The sequence below is a fragment of the Gymnodraco acuticeps genome, unplaced genomic scaffold (genome assembly GCF_902827175.1).
Source record: "Gymnodraco acuticeps unplaced genomic scaffold, fGymAcu1.1, whole genome shotgun sequence".
NCBI lineage: Eukaryota > Metazoa > Chordata > Actinopteri > Perciformes > Bathydraconidae > Gymnodraco > Gymnodraco acuticeps.
In genome coordinates this window covers 107,117-124,982 of record NW_022991515.1, presented here as the reverse complement: position 1 = coordinate 124,982, position 17,866 = coordinate 107,117, and the positions used below count along the sequence as shown (strand labels likewise).

Sequence of the window (17,866 nt, the reverse complement as noted above, 5' to 3'; positions counted from 1 at the left end):
CGGATGGTCATTAAAGTAAGGTCAAATACACAGAATCACACGAAGCCTGGTTAGTGTTGCCGGACTTTATATAAGTGTTTTTATAAGTGTGTGGTCGCGTTCTAGTCACTTTGTTACATCTTGTATTCGCCGATCTTGCCGGGTTGCCGAGTGGGGCCAGAGAATAGACCAGACTCCATCAAAGGTAAATTGTGTCTAGAGTGCGCCATCTAGTGGGATCAACTGAAATGCCGGGTATTGCAGGAAAAAGACGAAATGAATGCGGTATTTACTATAATTTGGACAATTTTGTACCAATATTCGGCGGGCCGGATTCAAAAGCCCAACGGGCCGTATATGGCCCGCGGGCCTTAGTTTGCCCATGCCTGGTTTAGAGTGTCTGCCCTGCACCTCTGCTCTCATTCACTTTGTTTTAAGAGAACAAGCTTAAAGAAAGTGTGAAGGACCGCCCAGCAGCTACACACACAGCCATAGGTGGAGAAAGTGTGAAGGACCGCCCAGCAGCTACACACACAGCTATAGGTGGAGAAAGTGTGAAGGACCGCCCAGCAGCTACACACACAGCTATAGGTGGAGAAAGTGTGAAGGACCGCCCAGCAGCTACACACACAGCTATAGGTGGAGAAAGTGTGAAGGACCGCCCAGCAGCTACACACACAGCCATAGGTGAAGAAAGTGTGAAGGACCGCCCAGCAGCTACACACACAGCCATAGGTGGAGAAAGTGTGAAGGACCGCCCAGCAGCTACACACACAGCCATAGGGTGGAGAAAGTGTGAAGGACCGCCCAGCAGCTACACACACAGCCATAGGTGGAGAAAGTGTGAAGGACCGCCCAGCAGCTACACACACAGCTATAGGTGGAGAAAGTGTGAAGGACCGCCCAGCAGCTACACACACAGCCATAGGTGGAGAAAGTGTGAAGGACACACACAGCCATAGGTGAAGAAAGTGTGAAGGACCCGCCCAGCAGCTACACACACAGCCATAGGTGGAGAAAGTGTGAAGGACCGCCCAGCAGCTACACACACAGCCATAGGTGGAGAAAGTGTGAAGGACCGCCCAGCAGCTACACACACAGCTATAGGTGGAGAAAGTGTGAAGGACCGCCCAGCAGCTACACACACAGCTATAGGTGGAGAAAGTGTGAAGGACTGCCCAGCAGCTACACACACAGCTATAGGTGGAGAAAGTGTGAAGGACCGCCCAGCAGCTACACACACAGCCATAGGTGGAGAAAGTGTGAAGGACCGCCCAGCAGCTACACACACAGCCATAGGTGGAGAAAGTGGAAAGCTAAAGCAGCAGATGCTCCTCTGAACAGTGATAAAAGGAGTTCTTACAGGTGGATGAGCAGCGTCTTAAGGCTTAATTCAAACACTTAGAACTTCTCCTGCAGCTGCTGAACACCTGACCTCCATCTGATCTTTTGTTATTGAATTCATTCCAGGTGCAAATCGTATCTGCTGTGCTTTTAGCAAAAAACGTGTACTCATTTATTACAAGATTGCACTTGAAATGCTTCAGTGTGAGTTCATTAGCTGCACCTTCACAGAGGCCACATCTGCCTCACTTAAGACTCTTTGAGACTAGTTCAATGTAGTTGTTGCTTCCGTCATTGCTTCACCAAACTCCTGTTGAAGCCTGACATGATACTGTACTTTGAAATAAAGAATATTTTGGTACATTTGTCCTCCGGTTGCTCTCAGCTTTGCTTCAGCAGGTTTGGATCTTCACACTTTAAGCTGCAGGCGTCGCAGCTGTTCCTCCTTTTCCTCCTCACTTCGTTCCTGGAAGTTTACCTGGTCACGCTTCATGCTCCTCTGACTCTGACATCTGAAGATCCCCCGGGTGGAAACTCAGCCTGCTGCCCTCTGGAGCCTCCGCTGACCTTAAAGTCCAGACAGACGTCTTCCTGTCGGGGTCTAACCGGAGCTGAGAGGCTGTTAGAGAGGGGGGGGGTCCCAGAGGGGGGGGTCCCATGTGGATTTGTAAATGTTAGGAAGATATCACAACAAGCTCAAGGAGGGAAACTGTCACTGTGGCATTTATAATGACAGCAGATCATGTACCTTGTGTTTGTGTTGTGATTTAGTTCAAACGAGGATGAGAGACAAAAGTTAGTCAGTAAGTCAGTAAGTTAGGTGGCTGGTTGGTTTGTTATTTATTCAGTTAGTCATTTGGTTGGTAGGTCGTTTGGTAAGCTAGATCAGGGGTTCCCAACCTTTTTTCCCAAGAGCCCCCCCAAATGACCCATGTTGGAAGTTGCGCCCCCCCCCCCCCCCACACACACACACACACAACGCAACAGCGGTAATTAAAGTGTAAAAGTCTCAAAAATGCTACAACTACTGTCACAAACTGGATGAATGTGATGTATTGTGTTAAAGGAGGATGAAAGCTTAATCAAGGAGCACTGTTGGAGTGACTTTGATGGTTATTGGACTCAGGATTCATTCATTTGGATTCCCGCTGTATGAAGAAATGAAAGGACGGCGGAAGTGGAAAAAATTCACAAAGGGATTAAACTGTTTAAAACACATGCTCAAAGTAAGCCGGATTTTGCCGATGTGTTTATGTGGATTAAAAAGTCGTAAATAATCTACAAAATGGAGGAGACCGATCTGATCGGAGCAACTGTGAAAAATCATCCAACTGAAACCGGCATGGACAATGACTATGCTTTAAAAATGCGCTTATCCAGACGAGCCTGGTTTGGACACTTTACGGGCAGAAGAAACATTTCTATTAAAGAATTATACATTTCTTTCTTTTTATGCCTTTAATACTAACTTCAATTTTTATTCAAATTAATTAATCAATTATTTTTTATATTTTATTGTAATGTAGAGACAAGGCTTTTAGTGACAATCATGTATTGCCTTACAATTATATGTAAAAAAAAAAAAGTCTAAATATGATATTTGGCCTCAAATCATCTGAGGCCTGGCGCCCCCCCTGCGATCTTTGGCGCCCCCCCCTGCGCCCCCCAGGTTGGGAACCACTGATCTAGATGGTTGGTTCGATGGTTGTTTAGTAATTTGCTTTGTTAGTAAATTAGTTGGTTGGTCGTTTGATTGGCTGGTTATTTAGTCAGTTACTCATTTGGTTGATTGGTTATTTAGTCAGTTACTCATTTGGTTGGCTGGTTGGTTGGTTGGTTGGTTGGTTGGTTGGTTGGTTGGTAAGCTACATGGTTTGATAGTAAGTATGTTGGTTGGATGGCTGGTTGGTTGATTAGTTGCTTTGTTATTTAGTCAGTTAGTCATCTGGTCATTTGGTTGGATGGTTTGTTGATTGGTTGATTTATTGGCTGGATAGTTGGTTGAATGATTTGTTGTTTGGATATTCTGGAAGGAAAGTAGTTTGTTTGGTCGATGAATTGGCTGGTACATCGGTTGGTTTGATGGCTGGGTGGTTTTTGGTATGTAAGTCAGTTGGTTAGTTAGTTGATTGGTTGGATGGCAAATTGATATGTTGGTTTGTTGATCAATTGACTGATGGTTGGATGGCTGGCTGGCTAGCTGGTTGATGGATGGATGGATGGTTGGTTGAACGGTTAGTTACATTAAGACCAGGTCAGCCCTCTCTTAATCGTGTACTTGTCTAAATAGTCATTTATGTCCTAATCGACTTCTTTCGTACATTTTTAATATTTGAAACCATTGTTCATGCCGGTTGACAAATTTGTTTAAGAAACTCAGTTGATCAAATATTTATTAAATCAACTTATATATTGTCAACAACGTTTTATGAGTTTTAAACAACCAACAAGCCAACAGCGATAATTAAGACTTTATTGAAGAATTTGAGTAAAATATAGAAAATGGATCAAAAAAGTGTTCCGTTTTTTTTTCATTGGATTCAATTTACAAAGGACAGTAAAAGTCTGTTGTCAGGAAAACATTAAAACATTTTCCGTTTTAAAAGTGCGGCATTTCCTTCTGACTCCATCGATTCAAAAGACTCACATTTTGTCAAAGCTCTTTTGAAACTGAAAACATGAAAAGCAAATATTAACTATGTGCATTAAAGGGAAGCGTTAATGCTCCCAGGTGAACTCAAAGTGCGGGGTGCGCAGCTTGTGAGGATCCTCAGGTGCTTGATGTCCGGCTTCAGAGGGAGCTGCAGCCTCAGCACCGAGCAAGCACAAAGCTCCAGTTCTGCTTCCACGGAAGTTTAAATGTTGGAAACGATCCTGTCGCTGTGACAGGAAGTGAAGAGTGTGCCGGCCTCAGCAGGAAGTGGAGCTCACTGGGGGAGATGTATGAATGAATATTTTAGGCTGGGAACAGCATGGAGTCTGGAACAAATGTAGCGTAGCTTTTTTTTTTCCGGGAACGGCAGAAACAGCGGAGAGGCAAACATGTTTGTAAAGAAGCTCCGGAGCCAGGAAGAAGCAGTGCGATTGCGGTGAAGAGAAGGAATGTAAAAGTGAGGCAAGATTATTTGATCTGCACCCTGTAAATGGCTTCAATCTCCTAAAAGTGGATAAGAGAGGAGCAAAGGCAGAGCTCCTCTGAAGAGTGAACAAACATGATTGGATTTCGGTCCCTAAATTGAGGAGGACCAACCACAACACATTTTGTTCTAGCAAGCACTAGTAGGGTGTCTTTAAGAGCAGAGGGGCTGGAAAGTGGCTTTTAGGGAGTCAAGGAAACATGTGGTGGAGAATTCATCGTTCGTGCAGCAGAAACACACTGCAGACGCCATTTAGAAACCAATATAAATCATTGTTGTAATTTGAATGGTTTGGATTCCAGTCCAAAACACAATCACACCAAGTTACAAGTGTTTATTTGTTCCGTGCATTTATAGAGTTCGTGTAACATCTGTGTGTTTGGATAACCTTAGAGTAGCATTGGGAATACATGCTGGTTTACCGTTAGCTTAAGAACCATTTATTATGGTCAGAGTATGAAACATTTATCATTGTATGAACATTAGAAGGTTGAGGTAAGATGGTGCAATTAAAAATGAATACAAATGGTTAAAATTGTTAAACGTAAGAAGTAATTAAAAATTGAAATATAATATAAATGAATTCTAAATTAATTAATACAAACATAGTCCAATAAAACATTTAATAAAATAAAAAACTATTTATATAAAAAATAAGAAGTTCAAGTAAAGTCGCTCTAAAGATGTGTTGTCATGGAACCAACTCAAAGTATATTGATTTAACCCAAAAAGTCGTTCAAAAAACAAGATGATAAATGAGATAAGAGATACTTTATTGATCCCACATTGGTAAAGGTGTTGGGTTGCATCCGCATACAAAACTAAACAAGGCATTGCCGATAAGTAGAAATTAAACATGCACAAATGTCCAGTCTGAGCCGCAGACCTTTGCATCGAAATGTTGTGTAGTACTCTGTTGTTGTTGTTGTTGTTCTTCTTTTATTTCCTACACCTCATGATGACAGGTGACAGACCCGTTAGCCTTTAGCTTAGCCTGCGCAGCGGAAATGTTTAATGATAGCTTCCTGCTCCCTGAGTGCAGCAGGTCAGGAGAACCAGTGTTGGCTGTCAGGCGCTCTGCAGATTTATGAGTGTGTCTAATATCCATAATGTGAGGTCAAGACATCACTTAATGTGAGCGCTGTGGGGGCGCAGCCATGTCTGCATCTTCAGCAGAGGGGAAGGAGCTGCTGCTGACGAGGAGTTGTGTTGGTAGAAAGTTGCACATATGGAAATATTTGTAAACCAATTTTCAGGAGAAACTATTATTTAAAAAATACAAACTGAATTGATTACAAGGAATAAAAGAACATTTGACAAATGACTGGACATTTATTTAAAATAAAATATATATATTGTAGATATAGTAGATTTAAACAGGGGATTTAATTTGGTGTATCACGGCGCAAACATAGACACTGTAATGGGAGTTAAGAATTTGCAAATAAAGAATTCTAAATAAATAATTTAATCATTTGTAAATATTATTAATAGAAAAATAAAACATGTGAAATTGTCAGTCTTTCAATTCAAGCTGCAGTTTTGAAAGTATGTTCTTGCTGTTCTATTTCCTGTCTTTGCTATTTCATTATCGAAACCACATTACTGGTGATTATTAATCAAAATCTCACTGTGTAAATATTTAGTTGAACAATCAAATGTTGTCAACATATCAATATCACAGTGTTTAATCTAAGATTGTGTGATGTATTGTTGTGTTCACATCGCCCAGTCCTACTTCCTCCTCCTATCTCTGGCAACATGCTAGTTCTGCAGTTTGCTGTTGTTTCCAAAGCTCCTCACAGATAGTGTTGCTGCCTCTTTAACCCTGTCCTTCTCCCTGTCCCTGCAGCCTGTGAGCTGATGAACCAGGGCATCTTGGCGTTGGTCACCTCTACAGGATGTGCCTCAGCCAGCGCTCTGCAGTCTCTGACGGACGCAATGCACATCCCTCACCTGTACGTCCAGAGGAGCAGCGAGGGCTCTCCGCGCACCGCCTGCCCCTTCAACCCCAGCCCGGGGGGGCACAGGTACACGCTGTCCGCCCGGCCGCCCGTCCGCCTCAACGACGTGATGCTCACGCTGGTGGAGGAGCTGCGCTGGCAGAAGTTCATCATCTTCTATGACATCGAATACGGTGAGTGAGCGACGGAGGTCCAGACGCCGATCTGGATCTTCTGGGTCCTTTAAAGGTCTCATATTATGCTATTGTTAGGCATATAGTATGGGTCTCAGATATATACAAATATTCTTCTGGGTTGTTGTCGAAGGAAAACAGAAGAAGTTTGGCTCTGTTATTGGAAGCTGGAGGATCTTAAACATCTTCAACATGTGGTCCATTTGACCTTAAACAGCTAAACAACGGCGTATCTTCCATCAACAAGTCTTTGATTCATTGGCTAGTTGATTGGTTTCCTGTTTAGTGACTCTCTTAATTGAAGGAACTGCTTTTCTGGGCCTAAAGTTGAAACTACTGACTGTTGTTGAGGACATTCCACAGAAGCTTAGTAGACATTGTAACATTTACAATCGTGTTGATGAACTTCTGGAGCTGCGCTGGCAGAAGTTCATCGTCTTCTACGACATCGAATACGGTGAGTGAGAGACGGAGGGTCCAGACGCAGAGCTGGAGCTTCTGGGTCCTTTTAAAGAGTTGATGTTGAGATGTTTCTGGAAACGCTGAGGGAGGATCAGCTGCTGAGAATTTGGATCTGTTGTCAAAGGAAAACAAAATAAGTTTTATTGGAAGCTGGATGATCCTAGAAATCTGAACCATTTGATACATTTTACTTTTAACAGCTAGAAACGTTATATTTTCCATCAAAAACTCTTTGTAATAGATAGTTTCCTCCATACAGAACTGTTAGGAATGGTAAAAGTTGATTGGACGCCTGTTTAGAGACTTTTTAATTGGGAGAACTGGTTTTTCTGGCCCTGGAAAATAAAACATTGAGGTCTTCTGACTGTTGTGAGGAAAGTCTGTTGAAGAATGGGTGCCAATTCCTCTATTGTGATTCTGAAGTGAAGAAATTGTTGTTTTTCTAGAAGCTAGATTATCTTAGAAATCAGTCAAACGTGGTCCTTTCTCACATGCTGTGGTATGAGTAACATTTCCAATCATTTTGTGACCAAAAAAACATTTAGAAATGTGGGAAAAGCAAGAAACTTCAGATCCTTAGAGACTTTCAATTGGAAAACTGGTTTTGTGGCCCTAGAAAACATTGAGATCTTCTGACTGTTGTGAGGATGGCTCTAGTGAAGAATGGCTTCAGCTTAATCTACCGTGACTCTGAAGTGAAGACATTGTTGTTTTTGTGGAAACTAGATTGTCTTAGAAATGTGTAAAATGTGGTGTATTTGAGATCTGGGAATGTGTTGTCTTAGAGGTGCTTTAAGTTCAAGATGAATCAGCCACTTACAAGTTATCCAAAGCATCGACAGCAATGATACTCATCCCGATAACTTTGGATTATTGTCTGGAAACTTTGGCCGTGTTTGTTTCACAGATACCTGAGCGTTGCCTCACCCCCCCCTGTTGAGGGATGATGCCACACACTGCTCTTCTGCTGTTTGAACTCTACAGGACGCCTGGTTCTTGTTTGGGTTTCAGCAGCGAGGTTACTTTAACATTCTGTATAAGAACAAGCATCCCAGCCTCTCAAAGAACCAGCGCTCTGCAGAGAAGCTCCTCAGGTGGTAACATATGCTGCTTTTTCTACCTTTGGAGTCTTCGCTCAAACTCTGCATGTCTGAGTCTAAACACACTTTCTGAAACGCCTTGTTAGAGCGTTTGTTCTGGGCGTTTCTCTTGTCTGAACTGAGGCTCTAAGATGGAGCAGATTTTAAAGCCCTTTGTAGCAAACATTGACATGTCTTTAAAGAATACAAACAACCCTGTTTTATATTCCATATTTGAAGTAGAATCTATTGATTTCAAGAGCAAAACAGTTCCAGGAATGGTCCCTAACCCTAACCCTAACCCTAACCAACATATTCAGGGGAATGTGCAAAATGGTCGGACAGATGTGCGAATAAATGTGCAAACGTGGAAATGTTTCAGTCTGCGCTCAAACTCTGCATGTCTGAGTCTCAACACACTTTCTGAAGCACCAAGTTAGAGCGTTTGTTCTGGGCGTTTTTTTTTATCTGCATGATGAGCGTGTTGTCTGCTTGATGTTATAGCCCTAGGAGGCAACGTCTTGATTTTTGGCTGCACAAAAAGCATTGACGTGACTTCTCTTGTCTGTGGAGGCTACAGACAGCCCTGTTTTTATTCCATATCACTAGAAAATATTCGGCTTCGAAGTTCCACATCGTGCAACATGTTCAGATAGATGTACAGACCAGGGTTTCCGTTAGCCGGTAATTACCGGTTTTTAGCTGGTAAAATGTATTAAAAACCGGTAAATTCAAAACCTGCCGGTCAAAATGTCTGGTAATAATTAGGAAGGCTCCGATAGATCGGCCACCGGTCATTATCGGCCGATATTCACTCTTAATAGTTTGATCGGTGCTCTCTATAAAGGCCGATCAGGAGAGCTGGATCTGATCGATATGGACATAAACGCGAGTGAAGTATAACCGGACGCGAGAGAGAGATCAGATCAGCTGCTGAGTCAGACCGAGACAAGCAGCTCTGCATAATCACCTGAAGCCCCGCCCTCTGTTTAGCTGCATGAGAAACTGACGGGCTGTCAGGAGAGAGAGAGAGGGAGAGGGGAAAAGAGAGCATCCGTTTCTCCCGTGTGATTATTCAAAGTTAATGTAAACTTTTGAATAATGTACGTTATCTACTACAAGTAGTTTGTTTGAATGTAATAATTATGTTGTTTGTGGAATAATTTATTGAAAAATGGATCTGAATTGTTCGATCTGTTACGATTATAGACTGAAGCAATATAAAAATGAGCCCCGTGAACTGAGTTTTAAACTGAAGCATATCTGCTCATAGTCCGGTAATTACCTGCTAACGGAAACTCTGCTACACAACTCTTACTATTATTATTGAAATATGACCGGTAAGTTTCAAATGTATCCGGTAAAATAAATTCTGCCCGGACATTTGACCGGCGAGAAAAAATCCTAGCGGAAACCCTGGTACAGACATGTGCTAAATAGTCAGATACCTTGTTGGGAAAGTTGTTTTTGGGGATTCTCTTTTGTCTGATTTAAGGGTTTATGTGCACCGTGTTGTCTGATACAGATGTTTAAGCCCTTGAAGGCCTCTTCTTGATCTTTGGCTGCACAAATAACATTAACGTGACTTTTCTTGTCTTTCGAGGCTACAGACAGCCCTGTTTTTATTCCATACCACCAGAAATATCTCTGATTCAAAGTGCTAAATCTTGCAAAATCGTTACAAGATGTACAGAAATGTGCTAAATAGTCAGATACCTTGTTGGGAAAGTTGTTTGAGGCATTTTCTTACCTTTTACGACAACAAATAGCCCTGTTCTTATTCCATATCTGCAGAGAACTCTATTGATTTAAACCTGGAGCATGCATTATACCCACAGCACTCCTCTTGTTGCATATCTATTGACATCCTCTTCTGGAAACCTGAGTCCACCTGAAGTTGTAACCGCACATGAACTACATGAAGACAACAAGCACTCGGCCGAATGATTTTCAATGATGTTGTTTTCTAGCCTCGGGAACGTTTCTATGTCCTGATTTTGCAGCAGAACGTGAGACATTAGCTGACTGGGACTGTATCGTAATGAAATCACATTAGATCCAATGGACTCGTGAACGTAATCGATACAGGATGGTGGCAATTACAATACAAGGATATAGACGGAGGCAGGCATTTCACCCCTCAGACTCTCATCCAGAGTGATGGAGGGTAGCTGCTCCAGAGCCAGAGGATCCTTTCAGACGGAAACCAGGGCACAGGTAACATGGTTCTGAGTGGCTGGGAGATGTGGACGTCTTTAAATGACAGCTCAGGGACTTCTGTAGTTCGAGGCACAAATCATGTTTGTCATTTGAATGATTTGGATTCCCCTCCAAAACACAATCACACCAAGTGTTTATTTGTTCTGTGCATGGATAGAGTTTGTGTGTTTAGATAACCTTAAAGTAAGTAGCATTGGTCTTGCTATGTTAACCGTTAGCTGAAGTTAAATAAAAACGTAAAGATTGTTCAACATAAGAAGTTCCAGTAAAAAAGTGAAATTAGAATAATAACAAATTCTAATAAAATGAAAACAAACACAGTCAAATAAAAAATAAAATAAAATGTATTTATATAAAAATAAGAAGTTCAAGTAAAGTCACTTTAAAGAATGTCTGTCATGGTACCAACAAACAAAAAGATAGTTTTAAACCAAAATATGTTCCAGAAACAAAATTATAATAAATGCAGCAATGACTCAGCATCGACAGGTTGTGTACTACTCTGTTGTTGTTGTTGTTGTTGTTGTTGTTGTTGTTGTTGTTGTTGACACGTGGCCGGCTGAGAGTACAGGGACAGCTCAGGGACTTCTGTAGTTCCAGGTTTCTTTAAATGTGCTCAAATTCCATTTTAAGGATAGCTTTGGAAAGCCACCGTTGTTGAACCACTTCTCGATCTTTCTGAAAGCAAAATGATATTATTGATTCCTGAACGTCTTCCAGTCTGTGTGCGTCACTCTTTAGTGTCCCCTGGTCTCCTAGCTGTGTGCGTCACTCTTTAGTGTCCCCTGGTCTCCAGCTGTGTGCGTCACTCTTTAGTGTCCCCTGGTCTCCAGCTGTGTGCGTCACTCTTTAGTGTCCCCTGGTCTCCCAGCTGTGTGTGTCACTCTTTAGTGTCCCCTGGTCTCCAGCTGTGTGCGTCACTCTTTAGTGTCCCCTGGTCTCCCAGCTGTGTGCGTCACTCTTTAGTGTCCCCTGGTCTCCCAGCTGTGTGCGTCACTCTTTAGTGTCCCCTGGTCTCCAGCTGTGTGCGTCACTCTTTAGTGTCCCCTGGTCTCCTAGCTGTGTGCTTCACTCTTTAGTGTCCCCTGGTCTCCAGCTGTGTGCGTCACTCTTTAGTGTCCCCTGGTCTCCAGCTGTGTGCGTCACTCTTTAGTGTCCCCTGGTCTCCCAGCTGTGTGTGTCACTCTTTAGTGTCCCCTGGTCTCCAGCTGTGTGCGTCACTCTTTAGTGTCCCCTGGTCTCCCAGCTGTGTGCGTCACTCTTTAGTGTCCCCTGGTCTCCCAGCTGTGTGCGTCACTCTTTAGTGTCCCCTGGTCTCCAGCTGTGTGCGTCACTCTTTAGTGTCCCCTGGTCTCCCAGCTGTGTGTGTCACTCTTTAGTGTCCCCTGGTCTCCAGCTGTGTGCGTCACTCTTTAGGGTCCCCTGGTCTCCAGCTGTGTGCGTCACTCTTTAGTGTCCCCTGGTCTCCAGCTGTGTGCGTCACTCTTTAGTGTCCCCTGGTCTCCAGCTGTGTGTGTCAGTCTTTAGTGTCCCATGGTCTCCAGCTGTGTGCATCACTCTTTAATGTCCCCTGGTCTCCAGCTGTGTGCATCACTCTTTAGTGTCCCCTGGTCTCCCAGCTGTGTGCATCACTATTTAGTGTCCCCTGGTCTCCCAGCTGTGTGCGTCACTCTTTAGTGTCCCCTGGTCTCCCAGCTGTGTGCGTCACTCTTTAGTGTCCCCTGGTCTCCAGCTGTGTGTGTCACTCTTTAGTGTCCCCTGGTCTCCAGCTGTGTGCGTCACTCTTTAGTGTCCCCTGGTCTCCTAGCTGTGTGCGTCACTCTTTAGTGTCCCCTGGTCTCCAGCTGTGTGCGTCACTCTTTAGTGTCCCCTGGTCTCCAGCTGTGTGTGTCACTCTTTAGTGTCCCCTGGTCTCCAGCTGTGTGTGTCACTCTTTAGTGTCCCCTGGTCTCCCAGCTGTGTGCATCACTCTTTAATGTCCCCTGGTCTCCAGCTGTGTGCATCACTCTTGAGTGTCCCCTGGTCTCCCAGCTGTGTGCATCACTCTTTAGTGTCCCCTGGTCTCCCAGCTGTGTGCGTCACTCTTTAGTGTCCCCTGGTCTCCCAGCTGTGTGTGTCACTCTTTAGTGTCCCCTGGTCTCCAGCTGTGTGCGTCACTCTTTAGTGTCCCCTGGTCTCCCAGCTGTGTGCGTCACTCTTTAGGGTCCCTTGGTCTCCCAGCTGTGTGTGTCACTCTTTAGTGTCCCCTGGTCTCCCAGCTGTGTGCGTCACTCTTTAGTGTCCCCTGGTCTCCCAGCTGTGTGCGTCACTCTTTAGCGTCCCCTGGTCTCCCAGCTGTGTGCGTCACTCTTTAGTGTCCCCTGGTCTCCCAGCTGTGTGCGTCACTCTTTAGCGTCCCCTGGTCTCCCAGCTGTGTGCGTCACTCTTTAGTGTCCCCTGGTCTCCCAGCTGTGTGTGTCACTCTTTAGTGTCCCCTGGTCTCCGTTGTGTTTGAGCTTCTTCAGCGTTTGGCTTTTAGTAAACGCTGCATGTCTCCTCAAGTTGCTGAAGATGTTTTTTCATGTGGAACATTTGTGTTTTTATATCTGCATCGTTTCTGAAGCTGCAGTTTCGTATGATGGAAATGTTAGGGGACGTTATAGGGGGTTGCACCTGTTAGCCATTGTTTATCTGCAGAAAAAGCCTAGAAATCGTGAGGATATGTTCATTTCGACTGTTCATATTGAAAACAGGATAATACCAAATAGTGAGTATGAGATGGAGACTCTCACGTTCCTCATAAAGCTCCCTTTATCCTTTGCTCTGAAATTAGAGTGTTTTCCTTCTGAAGTGCAGCGTGAGCAGTGAGCACTTCAGAGCCATATTTGACCGGCGTTAAAACAGCAGCTGGTTTCTCTTTAACGAGCCTTTTTTGATTTTATTGAACTGCTAAATGGGACTGAAGTGCTCACTTGATAGGTGATTAAGAACAGTGTGTGTGTGTGTGTGTGTGTGTGTGTGTGTGTGTGTGTGTGTGTGTGTGTGTGTGTGTGTGTGTGTGTGTGTGTGTGTGTGTGTGTGTGTGTGTGTGTGTGTGTGTGTGTGTGTGTGTGTGTGTGTGTGTGTGTGTGTGTGTGACAGGGCGAATGAAAGACAAAGGAGTATTATTACTTTCTTCAGTTATTACGGCTTTCACCTTGAAGTAAGGGAAATATAGTTAGCGGTAAAAAGGGTTTTTGCTATGCCAACAAAGCTCGAAATAAAAATACATACAATAAAATAAAGTAAATAAAAATGTTAAGTTGACTTTAAATGACAGTAAATGTTTAACCTCTTCAAATAAAAAAAAGTACAAATGAATATAAAACAATAAATGCACTTCCCCTATTTAACCTTCTCGATTGCACACACTACTCTGTAAACATTGCACCTCCCAACAACTCCTAACAGCATAATCACAGCAGCTTGATCGACAGCGGAACAAAGGGAAACCTGTTCAATCTACAGTTTGGTAATCTATACCTTCTGCCCTCCGAGCAGCAGCTCAAACTCTCTATCCAGGATGTGTTTGGGGGCGCATGTGATTTTACGGCCTTGCTTTCTCACCATCTCCTCAAACATCTCCTGAAGAGAGGATGGTGGAAGCACGCCAGTTATTTTTCCAGCCCTTTTTATCAAGCTCTGGAGTTGTGATTTAGATTTAACTGACAAGTTACCAAACCATGTTGTGATGCCATAACGAATAACAGACTCCATTGCTGCCTGTAGAACATTAACATGATGCATGCATCCACTCCATGAACCCTGAGCCGACGCAGGAAATGCAGGCGCTGGCTTATCTTTGAGCATACCTGATCCACCTGATGGGCCCAGCCTAACTGAGCATCAAAATAAATCCCCAAATATTTAAAACGTGTAACCTGCTCAACTCCCTCCCTGTTGATAAGGCTGTGATCGCCTACTGACTTGGGGTCAAAGATCATTTCCTTTGTTTTTTTAACATGTAACACCAGGTTGTGCGCCTCACGCCACTTCACGACCTCTTCAATCTCAAGTTTATACATAGAGATGTCTGAGTCTCTAGTCAGTAGACTAAGCATGGCTGTGTCATCAGAACACTTTATAATGCGGTTGTGTGTAGCATGTAAAGCGCTTTGAGGGGTCTTAAGGATAAAGCGCTATATAAGTACAGTCCATTTAATACAAAAATAATAACATATATATATACTAAATCAACAGAAAGAGAACTATATTGTTCATGCGTATTGTGTGACTATTGAAGTATAAATGCATTTTGAAGTTCTGAATTACTTGTGTTTTTTAACGCCTTGAAATCACTTCAGAGCCACAGCTTGAGTCCAAATCGATCAGCTGTTGTTTATTGATCGATTTTACCCGAAAAGTCTAAGCCTGCAGAGTGCAGTGATTCAGCGACTGTGCTGCATGTGTAATCTCCAACAATAGAAGGTGATTTTGGAGGAGAATTGATCTCCTGAGAGCCGTTGCCATGTTTTTTTAAAACTCAAAGCAATCTTTAGTTTCACCGGAGATGTGTTTGAAGTGACAGCTGTTTAGTTTCTCCTGTCCTCGCTCGTTTATCACTTTCTTTTGTGCCTTTGTTCCCGACCGTACTCTTCTGTGCAGCTTCTATCGGCTTCCTGCTCTAACCTAATTGTCCCAGAGGCAGATTTGGTTTGTTAAACCGCACATAACAAAAGACAGACCTCCTCTCTGGACTAATCACACGCTATCGATCCGGTTCCTCTTGTTTCCTGTCCGCACTAATCCTCTCTAATTCCTGCTGCTCCATATTCCCTCAGCCGCTCAGGATGTATGCCGAGAGGAGTTCCCCCGTCAGATTCATTCAGAGTGCATGTAATCCTATAGGAGTCCATTAAAATGCTTAATGATATGAGAGAGAGAGAGAGAGAGAGAGAGAGAGAGAGAGAGAGAGAGAGAGACAGAGAGAGAGAGAGAGAGAGAGACAGAGACAGAGACAGAGACAGAGACAGAGAAAGACAGAGAGACAGAGAGAGACACAGAGACAGAGAGAGAGAGAGACAGAGAGAGAGAGAGAGAGAGAGAGAGAGAGAGAGAGAGAGACAGAGAGAGAGAGACACAGAGACAGAGACAGAGAGAGAGAGAGAGAGAGAGAGAGAGAGAATTGAGGAAGAAAGAGTTAAGTCTATTTTTTATTATTCTTTTTTTTATTATTTATGTTTTTTTCTCATTATTTTTAATGTTTTTATTTATTTTTTACTTTATTATTCGTTTTGTATCCAATTTAACTTTTCCTCACAATTTAACTTTTTTCTCAGAATTTCACTTTTATCTAAATATTCGGACTTTTTTCTGATTTTTTTTGTTGTTTTCAGAATTATTTTCTCACAACTTCAATTTTTTCGAATTCTCTCATAAACTCCCTGTTTCTCAAAATTCTCAACCTTTTTCAACAATTGTTGTCCCCTCAGAATTTTACTGTTTTTGTCCGAATTAAATGTTTCTTTCACAATTGACTTATCCCTAAAAAATGAAGGCGTCAAACAGAGAGGTGTTTCTGTCATTGTTAGAAATGGACTGGACAATATAAGAGAAAGTGTTCATCCGTTTGAATCCATGCTATCTTGAGTTTTAAGATCATCTTATCAAAATTCACAAAGAATGTCACATTGATGTTCCTTTTAGTGGTGCCCTATGGCCAGCCAGTGAGTCACTCCTCTCTAGTATCTGCAGGTTGTTATCCTCTGGAGGGAAACATCCAGACTGTGAATTAATTCCTCACGCAGAGCGGCTGCAGGCTGCTGAAGCAGAAACAGAATCTCCTACAGGACGTTTAGGAGGAGAGACTGCTGATTTGCATATTTGCCTTAAAGAAGAAGGGATTCACTTCCAAGAAAATGAGAAAGAGTTTTGCAGATTCAGTGGCGCGTGAAGATAAATGCTGCCGCGAATAGAAAGAGAAATCAGGCACGTCTGCTTCTTTGTTTTCTGTTAATGGAGGAACAAGTCTTCAGGCCGCTGTGGTGTCAAAACATGCACCTCGACTTCAGGGTCAGGGGAGGAGACGATGGAACCAGAGCACTGAATAAAGGAGTGAGGTGATCAAACTGGAAATCATAAGGAAGCAGAGGGGAGGGGTTTAACAGAAACACGGCCAATCACAAAGATGTTATTAACCTTTATTGAGCTTTATAACCTTTTGTAACAACCACCCTGCAACACGCTCTCAAATGCCCTTTAAATGTCCAGAAAACAAACCCTCTTGTAGATATTTATAGTGCAGGATGTAGTAATTCTATGTTGGTCCCTGAAGGCAGCATATTTCTGGTCCAATGGGATTCCTCCTTGTGATTTTGGATTAATCCAGAAAATAATATATGTGTCAAACAAATGTTTTTGATCCTTACACGTTTAGTTCATCAGGATACTCTCACATGTTAGGCTATAAAGGAACTACAGCACGGTCACATGACTTCACCACCGCTAAGCTAAAGGAGGCTAATGTTGGGTTATAAAGGAACTACAGCACGGTCACATGACTTCACGTCACCACCGCTAAGCTAAAGGTGGCTAATGTTGGGCTATAAAGGAACTACAGCACGGTCACTTGACTTCACGTCACCACCGCTAAGCTAAAGGAGGCTAATGTTGGGCTATAAAGGAACTACAGCACGGTCACATGACTTCACGTCACCACCGCTAAGCTAAAGGTGGCTAATGTTGGGCTATAAAGGAACTACAGCACGGTCACTTGACTTCACGTCACCACCGCTAAGCTAAAGGTGGCTAATGTTGGGCTATAAAGGAACTACAGCACGGTCACATGACTTCACGTCACCACCGCTAAGCTAAAGGAGAATAATGTTGGGCTATAAAGGAACTACAGCACGGTCACATGACTTCACGTCACCACCGCTAAGCTAAAGGCGGCTAATGTTGGGCTATAAAGGAACTACAGCACGGTCACATGACTTCACGTCACCACCGCTAAGCTAAAGGCGGCTAATGTTGGGCTATAAAGGAAGTACAGCACGGTCACATGACTTCACGTCACCACCGCTAAGCTAAAGGAGGCTAATGTTGGGCGATAAAGGAACTGCAGCACGGTCACATGACTTCACATCACCACCGCTAAGCTAAAAGTGGCTAATGTTGGGCTATAAAGGAACTACAGCACGGTCACATGACTTCACGTCACCTCCGCTAAGCTAAAGGAGGCTAATGTTGGGCTATAAAGGAACTACAGCACGGTCACATGACTTCACGTCACCTCCGCTAAGCTAAAGAGGGCTAATGTTGGGCTATAAAGGAACTACAGCACGGTCACATGACTTCACGTCACCACCGCTAAGCTAAAGGAGGCTAATGTTGGGCTATAAAGGAACTACAGCACGGTCACAAGACTTCACGTCACCACCGCTAAGCTAAAGGAGGCTAATGTTGGGCTATAAAGGAACTACAGCACGGTCACATGACTTCACGTCACCACCGCTAAGCTAAAGGCCGCTAATGTTGGCTAAAGTTGGTCA

At 43.4% G+C, this 17,866-nt stretch overlaps 1 protein-coding gene across 1 annotated transcript in view; it reads left to right on the top strand.

Moving 5' to 3' along the window:
• Window positions 1–6,316: 6,316 nt before the first annotated feature.
• Window positions 6,317–17,866, top strand: part of LOC117533364 (glutamate receptor ionotropic, delta-1-like) — a 99,140-nt gene continuing 87,590 nt past the window's right edge. Inside the window, exon 1 of the mRNA XM_034197059.1 lies at window positions 6,317–6,597. Within this exon, the coding sequence (XP_034052950.1) occupies window positions 6,324–6,597 (274 nt within the window). The 5' untranslated portion in view covers window positions 6,317–6,323. The remainder of the gene's footprint in view (window positions 6,598–17,866) is intronic.